Genomic DNA, 18,793 nt, shown 5'->3' on the forward strand with positions numbered 1-18,793 from the left:
ATGAAATAATTGTGTTGGATACAGTCGAACAGCTTTGCAAATAACTAGTAATTGAGTTTGATAAACTTGTTGCATGTACTTGCGTGCTATGACATATTGGATTGAAATTCCTTCAAAAAACAAAACAAAGCAAAGCATCAGACTACTGTAGATTCAAAAGCATTATTTTTCTCGTCAAAAGACCTTTGGCCTTTTTCCTGAATCTACCCAATGGAAATAAGCTTTTAACTTTTTCTGGCCTTTTATTTTCCCCAGAACGGAATTGGATCCAAGAAAGATCTTAGTACCGTTATCTAAGGTAAGTTTTGAAACATTGGCTTTAATTGATCAAATTGTGCTAGGAGAAAAAGAAAGAAAAAGGGTTATTTAAATACCAACTCTCTCCGGTAATCGCCGGTTGTCTTTGAGAATCTCATACGAATATAATAATAATAATAATAGAAAGTAATATCTAATTAATCTGTATAATCACACTGTTTTGGATTGAGATCCCATTGTTTTTTATGGTAGTAATAGACATCAGCGAGATATTTCATTAATGAAATAGTTGCTGTTGAACCGCTCAATTCTGAATCTTTTATGATTGTCTTTGATGTTGGTCCCACATCTTGATAGCAATAGATTAATGCTATACTTTAGCTCAAACAAGGTTGTTTACTGATAATTAGGGTTTCTGACGGAACCAGGTTTTTCACGTCGGGAAAGCAACATCCTGTTTCGTTGACTGAGGTAACAATTCGGGGATATTTTTTTATTCAATTATTTCCCAAAAGTTACGCATGTAGCATTTTTCGTTTAAGAAAGGCCACCACAGGTTTGATTACGTTTAAGGATTCAGGCCATGGTTGTGCCACGTAGGTGTTTTGGAATAAAGCGGGAAGATAACGAAGTAGGGTGCCTGAAGATTGGCCTCACAACTCACGAGGTTCAAAAAAGGCAATAAAGTAGAAATATTTTGATATACACCAATAAGATACGAAGAATAGAGCCCTGAAGTTATTGGGAAATTGTTTTTTTATTATTATTCACAAATGGTCTGTGTATTTTCTGGGGAGATTTTGTATTTTACTTTTGCGTAGAGGGAGGATTTTTGTGAGGCTGTGGAGCTTCTGAGTGGTATGAAAGTACCGCAACTAAAGTTTTTAGTGTGTGGTTCTGTTCGTCAGGTGGCCTAGCCGAAACAGGAGACCCTCCCATGGTGGTACGGGCACCTGTCTCTCCTCTCTCTATGTATTTCTGAAGATTTCTTTTGAGTTTTTCTTTGATGACTATATTGTAGTACTGTTGCTTGTGTTGTATGCCTTAAAAGCTTAATATAGTTAAATGTGAATATAACTTTATAATAAGTATTGTGAAGTATGTTACAAGAGTTTATTGAATATTGTCGAGTAATTGTGTTGGTGGCGACGATGCATGTGTTGTTGGCCGTGCTGAAATTTGTACGCTGATTTACTTTACTGTTGTGCCAGCAGGATACTTGTCGTTCTGTTTGTCAAGCGGAGCTGTTGATCTTGATGGAAGGTTAAGGTTTTCCTTACATGCTTGCACCATTGTAATGAGTTATTGATTCAAAATGGTAATGGTGGAAGTGAGAGAGTGTAATAGAAATCGGAGAATACCTCCGTTTCTTGGATGTGTTTATTCTGGTATTCATGCAGCTCTAGGTGGATAGTAATGGAGGGTTCATCCGAGTCTGCCTGGCAGAAATCTGAAAGTTCTAGGGGATTGAATATTTCTGGAGTCTCAGACAGAATTCTGAGGCTTCTTCCTGCCAACCGAATTGGCTTCTCAGGTGATGCATCGCATGATTCTGTGTTTGGAACGGATAGAGGTAGGGTTGCGTTGGCTCACACAGATCATCTAAAAAACCAAGTTGGTTCTTCTGGAGTTTGTGAGCATGAGGTAGCACTTAGCCGTTTTGTCCATACTATAGAATGGGGTGATGTTAGTTTGAGGGAGTGGTTGGACAAACCAGAACGCTCTGTTGATGTTTTGGAGTGCTTGCATATATTTAGGCAAATTATGGAGATTGTTAACGTAGCACATTCCCAAGGAATTGTTGTTCATAATGTGAGGCCTTCCTGCTTTGTGATGTCCTCTTTCAATCATGTCTCCTTCATCGAGTCTGCATCTTACTCGGATTCTGGTTCTGATTCTTTGGAAGATGGGACCAACAGTCGAAATGTGGAGGCTAAGAATTCATCCTTTTCATTACCCCATGATGGGAATCAACAAAGAAGCAACCTAGGAAGTGAAGATTTTCGATCCATTACAGCACCAGCTAATGCCCTATCAGACACTACTTGCATGCATTCAAGTTCAGTCTACGCAGCAAGCGTATCATTAACAGAAGAGAGCGAAGAAAATAAAGACAGAGATAGGGGGAAAGTTGAAGCTGCAGAAGAAAAGAAGCAACCATTTCCAATGAAGCAGATATTGCTCATGGAGATTAATTGGTACACAAGCCCCGAGGAGGTTGAGGGTTCTCCAAGTTCCTGTGCTTCAGACATTTATCGGCTGGGGGTTCTTCTCTTTGAGGTTCATAAGAAAAAAGATTCTCGAACTTCCTATTAAATATTCAAATTGAAAAAGGATTTTCAATTTCTATTGCATTTTTTTCATTCTTGTAGTTAGAAGTGAGAGTTCAGTTGAAGTTATACTGCTAATTTATGTTTCTATTTCTTATGTAGCCTAATATGATAGTTCTAATTGTGACCAGTTATTCTGTCCATTTAGCTCGAGAGAAGAAAAGGGTAGAACTATGTCTAGTCTGAGACATCGAGTTCTTCCACCTCAATTGTTGCTGAAGTGGCCAAAAGAAGCTTCATTTTGCTTATGGTTACTGCACCCTGAGCCAAGTATTCGACCAAAAATAGGGTAATCTCTTCCTACAAAATACCTTTTTATCCATGCGTTTTTTTAATAACACAGCACCTTGACTATATGAAATTAGATACAAGGTGAAGACTTTTCAAATTGGAGATACAAGGAAAATCGGTTTTATAAGCTATATGATATATGATTATTAACCCCTAGGGGTTGGTTCAAGTGGTAAAGACCTTGAATTTGGGGGTATGTTCGCCCCAGATCTAAGGTTCATATCCTCTTGGGTGCAAACAATTTTTAGGGGTTATTGAACTATAGTATTTTTTCCTTAAATTACCCGAGGTGTACTTATGGGAAACTCCTTGTCAATGGCATGTACACCCCCGGGATTAGTTAGGACGCTGTTTCTGGACAATCAGTGCCAATAAAAAAATAATAATTATATAACAAAATATTTGATGCATTAATGTTTAATAAATGTGGCTGGAGTGGACTTTTAAAAAAAATATGAACTAACTCAGTCTTAAAGAGTCGTACAAGAGTTACCGATCGAAAAGAAAAATATAAAAAGTTGTTATAAAAGAGTTTATACTTGTGATGGTGTGGGAAGGGGTAATTGATTGGGGAAGATAATCCCAGAATAAATATTACAAGAAGTTATAAGACGTTTGCTCGTAAATTACCTAGATGGACGCTGTTTGATCGCTTTTGGGGAATAATTCTCTATTTTGAGGAATAGCTTGATTGATTTTAAATTAAATAGTTACCTACTTATATGGAATATCAAGTTTCTATCAACTGCCTTGGTGAAGAGAGAATTTTGGCTAATTGAAATCCTTGTGTAAGTAATCTGAATGTAAGTGATGAACAACATATGAGCCAAAAGTTTTCTTTCGTAAGTCATTGTTCTTATGGGGGGGAGCCATAGTTTGTAATGGACTAAGTGTCAATGACTTTCTACTTTCTATTCTTACCTCTAGCTAGGTATTTCTCATTTATACTTCATGTGTATCTGGGCTTTGCCTATTTCTATGAATATAATTTCTTGATTACCTATAAATAAAAAAATAAAAAAATCTGAATGTAAGTGATTGTCACACATATTTAGTTGCATCTGTTTTTTTATTAGTATTATTATTTTGCATTCCTATTTAACTACTGTCTTTTTAATATGACTACCTTATTGATTTCTTTACTGATAAAGTAATCAATGAGAGGAATAACTTTTGTAGTCTTCATTTATTTTTCCATTGCGTTTCAGAAATCCCTTCCTATCTTCCCATGTATACTACTCATAATCTGATTCTGTTGACTTATTGCTTTCACGTCATTGGTGGATAAGAAGAATCATACTGGCATTTAAAGAATTTTTATGTGTAATGTTCAGTCTTACTTTGTCACATGTAACAGCGAGTTGTTACAGAGCGAGTTCCTGAATGAACCAAGGCTTGATTTCGAAGAACGTGAAGCAGCAGGTAAGCTTAGAGAAAGAACAGAGGAGCAGGAGTTGTTGCTGGAATTCCTTTTGCTTATTCAACAAAGAAAACAGGAAGCTGTTAATAAGTTGCAGGATGCTGTTTCCATTTTGTGTTCTGATGTGGAAGAAGCAATGAAGCAGAAAAAAATTCTTAGGAAAAAAAGTGGTTCATGCCCAGAACTGGGGAAAAATGATTATTTGATTTCAAGTCTCCCATCAATGAATATTGTTGCTAGTGATGATTCTACTAGCTTGGGGTCTAGAAAACGATTTAGACCAGGACTGAAGATTCATAACACAGAGGAATGTGATGATAATCTAGATGATGGTCAGAAGGCAGATACACTCAGTGACAATAGTGAAATCTTTCTTTCAAGAAGTTCTCGGTTAATAAAGGACTTTAAGAAACTGGAGTCTGCATACTTTTTGACAAGATGCAGGCCAATCAAGCCCTCAAGGAAACCAGTGAGTAGGCACTCTCCAATAAGTAGTGATGGCAAGGGGTCTATTGTTGTAACTGAGAGGAGTTCCGCTAATAATTTGGTACCAAAAGATCAGTCAAGCGAGGGTAGACAAAGTGGTTGGATTAATCCATTCCTTGAAGGGTTGTGCAAGTATCTGTCCTTCAGTAAGTTAAAAGTTAAGGCAGACTTGAAGCAAGGGGATCTGTTAAATTCTTCAAATCTAGTATGTTCTCTCAGTTTCGATCGAGATGGACAGTTTTTTGCTACTGCTGGTGTAAATAAGAAAATTAAAGTATTTGAATGTGACACGATCATAGATGAAGATCGTGACATCCACTATCCCGTAGTTGAAATGGCTAGTGGATCAAAGCTAAGCAGTATATGTTGGAACAGTTATATCAAAAGCCAGATTGCTTCAAGTAACTTTGAAGGTGTTGTGCAGGTAATTTAAGCCTGCAATTCTATTCCATTCTTCTGCTTTATATTTCTTTATAGTAAGTCAGTTAAATGTCATGTTCAGGTATGGGATGTTGCAAGAAGTCAAGCACTGATGGAAATGAGAGAGCATGAGAAGCGTGTATGGTCCGTACACTTCTCATCAGCAGATCCAACAATGTTGGCCAGTGGGAGCGATGATGGTTCTGTTAAGCTATGGAGTATCAATCAGGCAATTCTATTTTTGCACTTGGTGGATGTCAGCTTTGAAACTAAACGTACTGCAGTCATATCATTGCATGCTGTGTATATTTACTTCTGGATGTGTGATAAGTTTTTCTCTTACCTGGGTATCTACTGCAGGGAGCCAGTATTGGTACCATCAAAGCAAAGGCGAATGTCTGCTGTGTTCAGTTTCCCTTGGATTCTGGTCGTTCCCTTGCATTTGGTTCAGCAGATCACAGAATTTATTACTATGATCTCCGTAACCTCAGAATTCCTCTCTGCACGTTAATTGGACACAACAAAACCGTGAGTTACGTCAAATTTGTTGATGCAATGAATATTGTTTCTGCATCCACGGATAACACTCTGAAGCTCTGGGACTTATCAATGTGTGCTTCTCGGATTATTGACACTCCGCTTCAAACATTAACAGGGCACATGAATGTAAAGGTACATTCACTTGTCATACTCTGCTAGGCATTTCTTTTCATATATAATGAAATATTACCTCATCAAGGTCGATTCCATTTCTAGTACTCTCTTAATTTTTAATTATCTTGTTCTGTCGTTATTAAATGATTAGGAGGACCAAGCAATTTATAAAATCATAAAAGACGGAAAAAAAGATCTAATCACTTTAGTTAAACCATAAAAACTTTTGGTCAATACGTGCACCTATAGTGCACTTGGATTGTGCCCCTAGCGCTTTAAATAAAATGCGGTACCTTAGCTTAAAAACAGTGGGTCAATAAACACAAATTTTGGTGCAAGAAACATTAATATTGGTGTTTATTGACCAACCTTATCCCTGAAATTCCTGAAATCCTCAAAGTGATCCCCAAAACTTGTGATTCTCCTTCCATATTTTTTATCCTAAATATTTTCAATGCAGGCCTCAATTTACGTATAGTTTATTTAGTGAATGGATATTGTATTTTCGAAAGGAGTAGGCCATGCTGGAAGCATAAATTTCTGTACCACGTTTTTCCTACCGTAAAAATTGAGTGTGCCTCTGTATACATTGATGACTGTTATCCAAGAAACCAATGCACTTCGGAACGCAAAAAACTCTACAATTAAGCATGCTTGGTTGGGGATAATTATAGGATGAGTAATTTTCTGAGAAGTTCTAATGTCGTACCACTTCTTTTGGCACTTTTGGTACAATACTAAAAGACTAGGATTTTCAAAAAGCAAGTCTAGTTTTGTTATTGACCATCCATGGACCATCGAAGAAAAATAGTCCACTAGTCTAGTCCTTAATGGTGGCCACTTCATGTGACCCTAAGTTTGGATCTAGCCAAATCTTCCTTATCCTGGATCTACGTTAATTATTCTAATTGTAATTTTTTTTGGGATTTTGCATGGGGCTTGAATCACAGAGGGACGGTATCTTCCTGAATGTTTTTTGTCAAGAAGTCAATAGTCCGATATTGTCTTCTATGAGCTTTGACAGAGCTTAATAATATCTCTTACTCATGGAAGCATATTTGGTCTGTTTTCAATATCCTAACATCAGATTACTTAAACAATCAAATTTACTCGTCTGTCAATTTAAACTTTCAGAATAAATAATGAGTTAGCATGTATCAAAGCGGAGGCCCTAAGTTCGAATATTGACTTCAAACTTTTCCCATGTTTTAATTAAATATTCCACTTGTTGCACTCATGTATTAGAACATAAATTAAACAATCAAATTGACCCCTTCCCATCAATTTAAACTTTCAGGAAAAATAGTGATTTAGCTTCTAAAAGAGCTGCTTTAGAGTGTATTATGACCCTTGACAACCTTGTCAAGAGAAAGTTCTTCCATTTCAACTGGTATGTCACTTTTAAGCAGGATGTAGAGATAAGGAATCATCATTTTCTTTAGTATTCGCTCACCTAGGCCCTTCAGAATTTTTTTTTTTCAAATTTATTTTTATTTAAAGTACTAGTTCACGAGGGTCTTTTTATTGGTGTGATAATTTAAAGAGCAAACAATACCGTAGTTGCATTACTTTCATATGTCCTGCTTGCAAGTATTATTTCCTCTCCCTAACTGTTCTTATGATTGTGATACATCAACTATGATGATTTCTTCAGTTTTTGTGATTTTGTATTTTTGAGGCTAGAAGTTGCAAATGTGCGTTCCTCAGAGTTGTTAAAAATGTAGGTGTATAGACGTATAGCTTGTGGTGTCACCCTAATCAATGGTCATTCATCAAGGTGTTGGCTAATTAATGCAAAGCTATATTAAGCATGAAAATACTAGGTACGGCACATATTTGGAGTATGAAGTTAGCCCTCATCTCGGGCCACTAACATGTGTGTGCTGCCCAAAGCATTGCCTCGAATACTTCTGACCTGTAACTTGATTCCTTGTTGCAGAATTTCGTTGGTTTGTCAGTTTCTGATGGTTACATTGCTACTGGTTCAGAGACAAATGAGGTACTTAATGTATTATCTTGGTTATTAATTCGACAAACATGTTTTGATTCCCATGCTTTTGCTATGTTCTTCGCATTAATGTGGTGAAGGGGAGCTTTTCCTTCTCCTTATGATCTGGGAAACTAAACTCTCTCATTTTGTTCACTGTGTATTGTTTTTAAGTATTGGGTTCGTTGCTGGTGTGATTTCTTAAAAAAAAAAAAAAAAAAAAAAGAAAGAAGAAGAAGCACTGTTTATAAATAACAATCCTAACTTATAAAATAATAATAATAATACTTGTAGATGAAATGGGGAGAAAACAATATTCACTTTATTATATCCACAGTGTACACACAAGCACATATATATACCCTAAAAGCAAAAAGACACATATACCCCTATACAAACACATTATAGACAATATATTCTAACACTCCCCCTCAAGCTGGGGCATATACATCATATAAACCCAGTTTGAAACAAATAGGTTTTAATCGACTCCAACACAAGGATTTAGTAAACACATCTGCGAGTTGATCTGCGGACTTCACAAAAGGCGTAGCAATGTCACCACTTAGTATCTTATCTCGAATGAAGTGACAATCAATCTCTATATGTTTAGTCCTCTCATGAAATACCGGGTTAGAGGCAATATGCAGTGCAGCTTGATTATCACAAAATAGCTGGAGAGGGATAGGAGCTGGAAACCCAATCTCTTGAAGAAAGTTTTGTAACCATGTCAGCTCACTAGTAGTATGTGCCATTGCCCTGTATTCCGCTTCCGCACTAGAACGAGCTACTACTGTTTGTTTCTTACTCTTCCATGTAACCAAGTTACCTCCTACAAAGGTACAATATCCAGTAGTAGATCTTCTATCTGAAGGAGATCCTGCCCAATCAGCATCTGAAAATGCTTCAACTCTAAGATGTCCATTTGGTCGATATAGTATTCCAAGACCAGGTGCTCGCTTGAGATAACGAAGAATATGAACGACAGCATCCTAATGTGAGATCCTAGGCGTTTGTAAAAACTGACTCAGTACACTCACTGCATAAGAGATGTCTGGTCTAGTGATGGTAAGATAGTTCAATTTCCCAACAAGTCTTTGATACATACCTGGATCTTTAAACAGCTCCCCTTCTTCTTTCAAGAATTTACGATTGGGATCCATAGGGGTGTCAATAGGTCGTGCACCCAACATGCCGGTTTCTTCTAACAAATCAAGTACATATTTCCTCTGAGATAGGTTGATGCCCTCTTTAGATCTACTGACTTCAATTCCAAGGAAATATCTAAGCTTGCCCAAGTCTTTCGTTTGAAACTGATCATGTAAAAATTGCTTTAGTCTAATAATTCCAGCAGAGTCACTTCCAGTAATTACAATATCATCCACGTATACAACCAACAAAATGTGACCTGCATCACTATGCAAGTGAAATACCGAGTGGTCTGTTTGGCATCTGTGAAGACTAAAGTTCAATACAGCATCAGAGAACCTTCCAAACCATGCTCGAGGAGATTGTTTCAAGCCGTATAATGCCTTTTTCAACCTGCATACAGTACCTCGATACTCCCCCTGAGCAACAAACCCAGGTGGTTGCTCCATATAAACTTCCTCATGCAAGTCGCCATGGAGGAATGCATTTTTTACATCCAGCTGAAATAAGGGCCAGTCTAAATTAGCAGCCAGAGAGATTAGCACTCGGACAAAAGAGATTTTGGCAACTGGAGAGAATTTCTCTTCGTAGTCAATACCATAGGTTTGAGTATAGCCCTTTGCAACCAGGCGGGCTTTCAAACGTTCCACAGAACCATTAGGATGAAATTTGATAGTGTATACCCATTTACAGCCAACAGGTTGTTTACTAGGTGGTAGTGGAACAAGATCCCATGTGCCATTATGATGAAGAGCATCCATTTCACTTTCCATAGCTGTCCTCCATCCCGGATCAGATAATGCATCCTGAAGTGTCTTAGGAATAGAGAGTTTTGAAACTTGAGATGTAAAACATGAGAATGAAGGGGATAAGGCATGATATGAAACAAATTGACTAATAGGATGTTGAGTAACACAAGAACGACTACCTTTGCGAAGAGCAATAGGTAGAGAGTCTGAAGTACTGGGTAACTCAAGATCGGAAGATGGAGGCACGACTGGTTGGGGCAACTCAAGATCTGAAGATGGAGGCACAACGGGTTGGGGCAACTCAAGATCTGAAGATGGAGGCACGACTGGTTGGGGCATGGGAGCCGGCGGCCGCAAGCGACGTGAGTAAACCTGCGGTTGTGAGAGAGATTGTGAGGGAGATAATGTAAGAGTAGGTAATGGTAGAGGGTCACACTCAACACTCGAAGATGTATTTGCAAAAAAAGGTATGGACTCAAAGAAGGTAACATCAGCACTTGTGAAATAGCGTCTAAGAGTAGGACTATAGCAGCGATATCCTTTTTGAGTCCGAGAATAACCAACAAAGAGACACTTGGTAGAACGGGGGTCAAGTTTATCAAAGCCTGGACCAAGGTTATGAACAAAGCAAACACATCCAAAGATTTTTGGTGGAAGAGAAAAAGGTGAAGATGACGGAAACAAGACGGAGAAGGGAGATGAACCATTAAGAACAGATGAAGGCATACGATTAATAAGATGACAAGCAGTAAGAACACCATCACTCCAAAAACGTTTAGGAACATGCATATGTAGCAATAGTGCTCAGGTTACATCTAACAAATGCCGATTTTTGCGTTCTGCCACCCCATTCTGTTGGGGTGTATATGAACATGATGTTTGATGAACAATTCCTTTGTCACTTAGGTAAGTAGCAAAGGCACCAGATAGATATTCTCTACCATTATCAGAACGCAAAATCTGAACCTTTTTATTAAACTGAGTTTTAATTTGTTTCCAGAACATTTGAAATATGGAAAGAAGTTCAGATCTAGCCTTTATCAAAAACAACCATGTCACACGAGAGTAGTCATCAACAAATGTAACAAAATATTGAAACTTGTTTGATTCAATGTTGATTGGTCCCCATATATCAGAGTGAACCAATTCAAAAGGACTCGATGCACGTTTATCAATACGAGGAACAAAAGACACACGATGGTGTTTACTAAGTTGACACGCTTCACAAGAAAAGGGAGACACACTCCCCAAGTTCTTAATTTGACACTTCAAAAGAGAAAGTGAGGGATGACCCAGGCGACAGTGCCATTCAAAAGCAGATGATGAGGGGGTTGTAAGAACTCGAGTGGGTGACTGTTGAACATCAAGATAATACAGACCACCAGCTTCATGCCCCGTACCAATCTTGTTCCCCGTCTTGAGATCCTGAAAAACACATGAAGAGGGATAAAAAGTCACTGAACATTGTAGACTTTGAGTAATCCTACTAATAGACAACAAACTAAAAGGAAAACTCGGAGCATGTAGGACAGATGACAAGGATATGGAATCAGTGAGTTTAGTGGATCCAATGCCTGTAACTTTAGCAAGAGAACCATTAGCAAGAGTGACACTTTTTACAGATGGTACAGTATTTAACTTAGACAGGACAGAAGACAAACCAGTCAAATGTTCGTTAGCTCCTGAATCAATGATCCATGGACCTTGAGTAGGTGAGACAAGACATGCAGATGCTATACCTGAGTGGGTAAGAGTAGCTGTGGAAGATGAAGCCCCTGTGTAACCCAAAAACCGCTCATACTCATCCTTTGATATACTGATCATATCTGAAGATCTGTTGGAGCTCGTTGACTGTGGATCATCTTGAACAGTGGCCTGATTAGCAGACCCAGATGGTCTACCATGTAGATTCCGATTAGCAGACCCAGATGGTCTACCATATAGATCCCAACAATAATCTACTGAGTGGTTAGTGCGACCACAATGGGTGCACTTACGAAATTCACGACCTCGAGTGCGATTATCTCTTCCCCCACGTGCACCCCCACGTGCACCTCTTCCACTCTGACCTCCACGTCCAGCAGGAGCAACATAGGAAGCAGTTAAAGCAGATCTCTCGTTACTCTGATCAGAAGATAATGTAGCTCGTTGAAGTCGAGAGAATACATCAGGAAATGACGGAAGCTGTGGACTTGCAAAAATCTGAGAACGCACTGACTCATATTCCGGTTTTAAGCCAACACGAAAGCGAACAATATTAAAATCTTCTCGTTGTTTTAGCATACTTGGAACATCAGAAGTGACGGGTTGATACACTTTGAGTTCTTCACATATGCCCATCACTTGAGAATAATATTCTTCCAGGCCCAAAGCATTCTGTTCCATCGCGAAGAATTGTTTACACAACTCATAAATACGAGTTATGTTTCCAGCACCTGAATACATCTGTTTAAGATGCCCCCACACCTCTTGAGTAGTGTCAAAATGTATTAAACTTGAGCAGATACTAGGTTCAATACTATTCAACATCAGAGATAATATTTGAGCATCTTCCTGCTCCCATTGAGCAAATGTAGGACTAGTCGAAGCAGGAATAGGATCAATAAGATGAGTACGACGAAGACCCTTGCCTTTTAAAAACATCTCAACGGATCTTGACCACAACATGTAATTCTTTCCATTTAACTTCACCGAAGTCATAGGCATACTAATATTTGGTGCAAGTGACATTGACTCAAATTTGTTTGCCATGGGAAATATACCAATATATCACAACAATCCACTTAGAAACAAAGATTTCACATAAAAATCATGAAACGTGGACCAAAACTGGAAAAAAACAATCTGGAAACATAGAAATCCAGATTAAAAACCCAAATCCCGAGCCTGTATCGGGTGAAATAAGTCTGAACCGGTCAAAAAAGCGTTGTACTTGTTCGGAACCGGTATGTATCGGCCTGAAAGTGGCCGGAACCGGACTGTATCGGCCGAAATCGGCTCTGTTTCGGCCGGTATATGGCCGATATGTGCCTGTCTCGGATCGGACCCGGTATAAGGCCAATATGCACTGTCTCGGATCGGGTCCGGGTCGGTCTCGGATCGGGTCCGGGTCTGGCTTGTTTGGGCTGCGTCGGATAAGCCTATCCTAACCGAGGATAGGTTTAATCTATCCGTGTTACCAAACACGTTTTATTCCAACCCGGAATAAAACTCTATACAGGTTCAGGAGTATTCCTACTCCAGAACTGGAATACGAGTTTACCTGCAACCAAACGGAACTGGATCGGCGGACGGTAACCCCTTCCGGCGGCTGGAGACGACGGCAACCAAGCTCGGGGACAACAGACTCGGCCGGCGAGCTCACCCCTGGTGTCCAGTGCCCGAGATGATGCCGGAAATTGGCCGAAAAACACTTCAACCACCACACGGCGCCGGCGAGCACAAATACCACACGGAAACACGCCGGAGAACACAATGAGCTCACAAACTACACTCGAAAACACTCTCAACCCATTCAGAACTCGGATTCATGAGAATCGGCTCTGATACCATGTAGATGAAATGGGGAGAAAACAATATTCACTTTATTATATCCACAGTGTACACACAAGCACATATATATACCCTAAAAGCAAAGAGACCCATATACCCCTATACAAACACATTATAGACAATATATTCTAACAATACTAATTATAACAAGCCTATTTAAAAAATAAATAAATAATAAGCCTATTTTTTTATGTGCCTTGCAACGATAGTCCCTCAGAAACGAGGGTCCAAGCCTGTGACCGTTACTTTGTTCTCCAATTCCTGGAATCACAAATTCAAATTGTCTGCTGTACACATCGGCTGCTTGTATTTCCATGCAATAAGTCACCAATCCAAGTTAGAAACTCATGCTGTTTACAATGCTCATAAGATGTCATTTTGGTGGAGGTTGTCTCTATCTGAAGCTTATATGATGATTAAACCCAATTCGGGTTGAAAATTAGGTTTGCTAGCTGCAGAACTCATCAGCATCTCCTTTCTCCCTACATTCATCGTGACAAGCAAGATTTTCTTGTAATCATCAACGATGTTTCTTCTTCCATACCGAAATATCATGTTGCTTTGGCCACTGCAATCTATAATAGAACATACCATCCAAGAAAAGGATTCTCACGGGTAATTTTTATTTTTTCAGTTTTATTAAAATTTGCATCAGAGATCTGCAGGGTGAAGCAGATAAGAGCCAAAGTGGCTGCTTATTTCCTAGCAGTAGTTGTTTAGTTCAGTCATCAGATTACATTTGACACAATCTTGTCCATGCATATGTTCTTGAATTGAGCTAGTTTACAGCTAGTTATGTTCTTTGGTTCAGGTGTTCATCTACCACAAAGCTTTCCCCATGCCTGCATTGTCATTCAAGTTTGACAACACAGACCCACTGTCCGGCCACGAAGTGGGTGATGCTGAACAGTTTATTTCTTCTGTTTGTTGGCGCAGCCAGTCCTCAACCTTAGTTGCTGCAAATTCTGCTGGGAATATCAAAATTTTAGAGATGGTTTAATTTGGCTACTCCAAATCATTCACGATTCTTAGGAAAAGGATAGACGTGTTGGGCAGAGACACGAGCTTAAAGAAATCTTACGCCAAAGAAATTTGTGTAGCAAAGACTGGCATTTAAATGTCCTAGGAGCTCGATGATTCCGAGCAACTTGGGAAAATTTTGGCATTAGATCATAATAGCGGATATGGTTTACCTGAAGAGTGAGGAATGAGGATGGTCTTTTTCAATTGTAATGCAGATAAATTTCAAAGAATAGGAAAATGTATAAAATAGGTATAATATAAATTTATAACAGATATTCAAATACAGCATTTTTTTCTTCTTTAACATCCGAAGAAAGCACTACAATTCTTCCAATATGGAGGACATGTCCACCAGCTATAGATGGAAGGTCTTTGACTCTTTGGTAAAACCACCCTTTGTTGTACATTTGCATTGTATTGAGATTCTCTTGAGTCGTGGACTTTGGTAGATTCCAACCATTACTTTCAAGTCTAAACGTTAGATGGTGCTAGATAGATACAGATACGCAATTTTAATCGTCAGACCTTATAACCCATATGCTATTTGATAGCTTGTTATAATTGAAAATTGCAAATATTCAATCTTGATAGTTCAAGGTATTAGCGCTACACATGTAAGTGCAAATTGTAATCGACGCATTCAACATATTGAGTTTTGGTTTTCAAAATTGTTATCTTTAATAAGTAATGGAATTAAAACCTAATCACTGTCCTATGAAACTTACAATTCCAAAAAGTATGGAGTATGTTGGTTGAAGAGTAAAGAAAAGACTCAAAATATTGAAGGGGGAAAAAATCATACTAAAAATGTGTAATAGTTCGACAGAATCAGAACCTACTAGTGGAAAGATAATCGTGGCAACAAGTTATGGCTATGCTCATAACTACACTTACATGCCTTCAAATCTAACAAGAATGAGGTCATGGCTGGCATCTACAGCATTAAAGTTCTTCATCTTGGTGGACATATTTACTTGCTTTAGTTTGGCTTGTAGATAGGTCTTTCTTACCATTATCTTTTCCCTGTAATCTTTCCACGTCTGCAAGTAAGAAAGTTCTACAAAATCCTATTTGCACTGATTTTGACCGAACTTAGCCTTCAATGCAAGCCTAGCAACAAGTCGGCGAAGCCTTTGAGCTCCCGGGCCTGGTTTGAGCTTGCTCAGATTCCCAACCTTGGAACATTTGGGATTACCGGAGCACCAACCACCAGGGGTGAAGCTCCCATTCTTTCGCCTTAGTAAATCCTTATCAATCTTATCCAACACTGGGTCATCTTGTTTGAATTTTCGAGCAAATGCAGCACCACTACCAATCATCTTATTTGTGTCATTAAGAGAAAGGGTGTGAGGGTGCTGTTTGGGGGGGTTGTCCCAAGAAATGTAGTGCAAGTCATGGTTGGCTGCAGTCTGTGCAAACTCAGGCACATTGCATATGACAGTCTGAAAATAGCCCTCAGGGGAGGAGACAAAATTTGTGTAGTACATGAGAAGGGTTCTTGGTAAATTATCCCAACCCCAGATGCAATACTCTACAAATGACCGTGATAGAACCATCCATGCCGAACCTGCAACAAAAATGCATATTATGAATGTTACCTAATGACACACCAGGGGATAATGTTACCTAATGACACACCAGGGGACAGAAAATAATATTGTACATGAATTCCTCCCAAAAGCACCAAAAAAATAATATTGTTTCCTGTAGAAGTCGATCTACTTAAAAAAATTCTTATAGATAGATTCAAATCCCATAAATTGGTCACAGTTGACTCAACTCAGATATACAGGGTTTTATTGATACTGTCATGAAATGAAATTTCAAATGTGTTTGTAAAGAATCAGACATCAATGGACTATCATGGAGAATACAAAAAGGTTTAATAAAACATGGGTGCAAAGAACTCTAACCTGTAAATAATTTAAAAGCTGTTGGCAAAGTTCTTTTGGGATTGACCCAGAAGACATCTGATTTGGTTGACGAGTATAGCCCAGGATCTATCATCAAAGGCATAGCACGCTTGTCCCTGTAAAACACAAACAAATATAGAACAATTTGTGAGTATATTGTGTGAAGGTGTTATTGTGTGGCATGTGTGTTAGAGAGAGAGGAAGAGGGAGCTCACTCCTTCCAACCTAGCTGGCTTGTGTGCTCAATGAAATTAAGGTTTCGATTTAAAGTCGAGAATGCGTAAAGAAGATCTGCATAAAATTTAAAAAAAAAGAAAAAAAAGTTCAACAACACATATTCCTCACACTGAATAACAACAGTAGCAATATTAATTATAACACCATAAATTTGACTTCAATGATATTTACTGACCATCTTGAGTCACAAGAGGATAATCGGAAGCGCTGAGGTTGATAAACCAATCCCAATCCTTACTCCTTTTGAGAAGAATGGCGCAAGCATGAAGAGTGTTAGCAACCATAGTGGGTCCTCTATAAGTGACCATATTAGCTTTGGCAATCATGTAAACATTTTCAACCTTAGCAAAAATTGGTTCTTTTTCCACTCGAGAGGCGAGCTCCAACCTCTCCTCTGCCGGCGCCTCAAGATCCAAATGAACAACATATTGGTTTCTTGGATGATAAAGTGCATGAAGAGTTCTCCAAAGCTTTTCCAAATCACCTTTTGATCCAGAAATCAGATATGCGAATTGAGGAATTGTTGGGCCAGTTGGAGGGGGTGGAGATTGGGAAACCTTTGATTCGGCAAAAACTGGGCTTGTTTGATTTGTAGCTAAGCGAGAAGGAAAATTTGAAAAGATCGAATTTATTGTGTGTAGTGAAAAAACAAGACCCATGTTGAAGGTAGTGGCCAGAAGAAATATGCATATGAGAGAACTTATGACAAGAGGAAATAGCCATCTCTTCTCCATGTTTAGGGACCCCATTAACAAGCCTTATCATGGGTTCCAAGTAATTTCCTTGCTCAATTCATATAACAGAGCAGAATGACAAACGACTATTAAACCGAGCTGTTGAACTCGATTCACTAACCTCTTCAAAAATATTCCGGATTTTGGACTTGAAGGAAATAGCTGTTGAATCAGAACCGAATATTGAAGCCAAGTAAAACTGGAGATTGGAGGTAAATCAAGAATTGAAACAAAAACCAACCAACAGAAAGAATTATTAAAAAAAACTAAAGGGTTATCCAATGAAGATAGAGAAAGGGAGATGAAAAAGAATATATATCAGAAGAGACAGCTAGGGCACATCAAGAAAATCGTCAATAGGAAACGAAAAAAAAAACTTGCCAAATTCTTTGCTGTCAATGAGCTACCAACTATACAATTCCCAGACAAGTCCATTCATAGTGGCACAAATAGTAGCGAAAATTCAAAATCTTTGCAAAGGAAAGCTTCTTTTCTTATTAGGGACATTGGCCCCGATCATAGATTTCCATATCCAACAGCAGAAAGTTGATTAATTGCATAAAATCAGAAAAATACTTCTACGGAACAACCAAATGACGCAAATATAATGCCGATGAAACGAAACCCAGATCAGAATTTCACGTCTTCAAATCATTCGACGAAAAGAATAACAAAAGAAGATAGAGAGAAGCTAAACTTTACGTAATACAGACCAATATAGCCGAGAGCATTAAGCTCGGAAAAAATGAAAGTAACCCAATATAACTGACATCAGAACAAAGAACGAACACAACGCAAATCAAGGAACGAGGGACAGACAAAAATCCAAAGCGAGAGAAATTACTCGTGATGTGAGAAGCGTAACCTGTTTTGGATGACACAAATCACCAAAAACAGGGCGTTTGCGCACGTTGGAGAGAGAGAGAGACAGAGAATGAGAGACAGGTATCGAATCTTGATTATAATACTAGAAAGATTGAGTCCTTAATAAAGCGAACAACTTCTCTGATCTCTTTCACGCGCACACGTCCTGTTTGCAACAACAAAAAATTAAATGAAATATAAAAAATAATTAATCCTTTTTAAAAATAAAAAATAAAGGGAACTGTAAACACAACACATTGCTTCTTCATTCATTTCCTGTTTCCGTTTTGTTTTTCTAATCTGTTCTTTCTTTAATTTCCTTTCTTTCTATTAAAAAAAAAAATAGTTTTGTTTTTGTTTGGTTGTAGCTCATTGTTGTAGGGAGTTAAGGGGTCCTTTCTCGTTACAGTTTTACAAGTTTTTCACGTTCAAACAAAAAAGAAAATCAGAGTTTTCACAGAAATTACAAAAGATACAATGTTGGAGATGTTGTCGGACTCATATTTCTGGAGCCAATACAAAACAGAGAAACGCAGAACCGTACATTAAAATCTTTAAAGCCCACATAACCGAGATCCTTCCATGCACGTTCATAAACCAAGCGTCATTGAAGTGCACATTAACTTGCCATTTCTGCAAACATTCTGTAGGATATTTGGATTAGTCTCTTTCTTTTCATATCCATCATTTCTTTCATTGTTTGATAAAATCTAGTTATCAATTGAT

At 38.3% G+C, this 18,793-nt stretch overlaps 3 protein-coding genes across 10 annotated transcripts; 1 reads left to right on the forward strand and 2 right to left on the reverse strand.

The window, feature by feature from the left end:
• Positions 1-686: 686 nt before the first annotated feature.
• On the forward strand, positions 687-14,607 carry LOC122290496 (protein SPA1-RELATED 3-like). Of its 7 annotated transcripts, none has more exons than XR_006236395.1 (9): positions 784-1,201; positions 1,473-2,538; positions 2,720-2,877; positions 4,237-5,209; positions 5,288-5,434; positions 5,566-5,877; positions 7,584-7,682; positions 7,799-7,858; positions 14,108-14,190. XR_006236395.1 is itself a non-coding variant. In XM_043098239.1 (8 exons), exons 2-8 carry the CDS (start codon positions 1,633-1,635, stop codon positions 14,294-14,296), a joined length of 2,745 nt encoding a protein of 914 aa, XP_042954173.1. In that variant the 5' UTR covers positions 687-729; positions 1,473-1,632; the 3' UTR covers positions 14,297-14,607. The 7 variants fall into 7 exon arrangements, 5 of the variants coding, with proteins under 5 accessions (XP_042954173.1, XP_042954175.1, XP_042954172.1 ...); XR_006236396.1 differs by lacking the exon at positions 7,584-7,682 and adding an exon at positions 7,157-7,249 and having other exon boundaries at positions 785-1,201; positions 14,108-14,191; XM_043098239.1 differs by lacking the exons at positions 784-1,201; positions 7,584-7,682 and adding an exon at positions 687-729 and having other exon boundaries at positions 14,108-14,607.
• On the reverse strand, positions 10,811-12,131 carry LOC122290502. 2 transcript variants are annotated; one of them, XM_043098253.1, is made up of 2 exons: positions 11,484-12,131; positions 10,811-11,169 (listed from the first exon to the last, which is right to left on the reverse strand). In XM_043098253.1, exons 1-2 carry the CDS (start codon positions 12,127-12,129, stop codon positions 11,132-11,134), a joined length of 684 nt encoding a protein of 227 aa, XP_042954187.1. In that variant the 5' UTR covers positions 12,130-12,131; the 3' UTR covers positions 10,811-11,131. The 2 variants fall into 2 exon arrangements, with proteins under 2 accessions (XP_042954187.1, XP_042954186.1); XM_043098252.1 differs by having other exon boundaries at positions 11,406-12,131.
• A 492-nt stretch (positions 14,608-15,099) lies between the features above and the next one.
• On the reverse strand, positions 15,100-18,233 carry LOC122290500 (beta-glucuronosyltransferase GlcAT14B-like). Its single transcript, XM_043098247.1, has 4 exons — positions 16,645-18,233; positions 16,448-16,523; positions 16,233-16,348; positions 15,100-15,886 (listed from the first exon to the last, which is right to left on the reverse strand). The coding sequence occupies exons 1-4, from the start codon at positions 17,216-17,218 to the stop codon at positions 15,387-15,389; spliced, it is 1,266 nt and encodes a 421-aa protein (XP_042954181.1). The 5' UTR covers positions 17,219-18,233; the 3' UTR covers positions 15,100-15,386.
• Between the last annotated feature and the right edge of the window lie 560 nt (positions 18,234-18,793).

The sequence above is a fragment of the Carya illinoinensis genome, chromosome 12 (assembly GCF_018687715.1).
Source record: "Carya illinoinensis cultivar Pawnee chromosome 12, C.illinoinensisPawnee_v1, whole genome shotgun sequence".
In the NCBI taxonomy this organism is placed as follows: domain Eukaryota; kingdom Viridiplantae; phylum Streptophyta; class Magnoliopsida; order Fagales; family Juglandaceae; genus Carya; species Carya illinoinensis.

Bases quoted from the DNA above. Each gene is read 5' to 3' on its own strand.
- LOC122290496 (XM_043098239.1), top strand. From the start codon at position 1,633: ATGTGTTTATTCTGGTATTCATGCAGCTCTAGGTGGATAGTAATGGAG. The intron at 5,210-5,287 runs GTAATTTAAGCC...TGTCATGTTCAG, and splicing joins ACTTTGAAGGTGTTGTGCAG to GTATGGGATGTTGCAAGAAG. The intron at 7,859-14,107 runs GTACTTAATGTA...TCTTTGGTTCAG, and splicing joins CTGGTTCAGAGACAAATGAG to GTGTTCATCTACCACAAAGC.
- LOC122290502 (XM_043098252.1), bottom strand. From the start codon at position 12,129: ATGGAACAGAATGCTTTGGGCCTGGAAGAATATTATTCTCAAGTGATG. The intron at 11,170-11,405 runs GTTTGTCTTCTG...TGTGTTTTTCAG, and splicing joins AGCTAACGAACATTTGACTG to GATCTCAAGACGGGGAACAA.
- LOC122290500 (XM_043098247.1), bottom strand. From the start codon at position 17,218: ATGGGGTCCCTAAACATGGAGAAGAGATGGCTATTTCCTCTTGTCATA. The intron at 16,524-16,644 runs GTCAGTAAATAT...AATTTTATGCAG, and splicing joins TCCTCTTGTGACTCAAGATG to ATCTTCTTTACGCATTCTCG. The intron at 15,887-16,232 runs GTTAGAGTTCTT...TTTTTGTTGCAG, and splicing joins AGCTTTTAAATTATTTACAG to GTTCGGCATGGATGGTTCTA.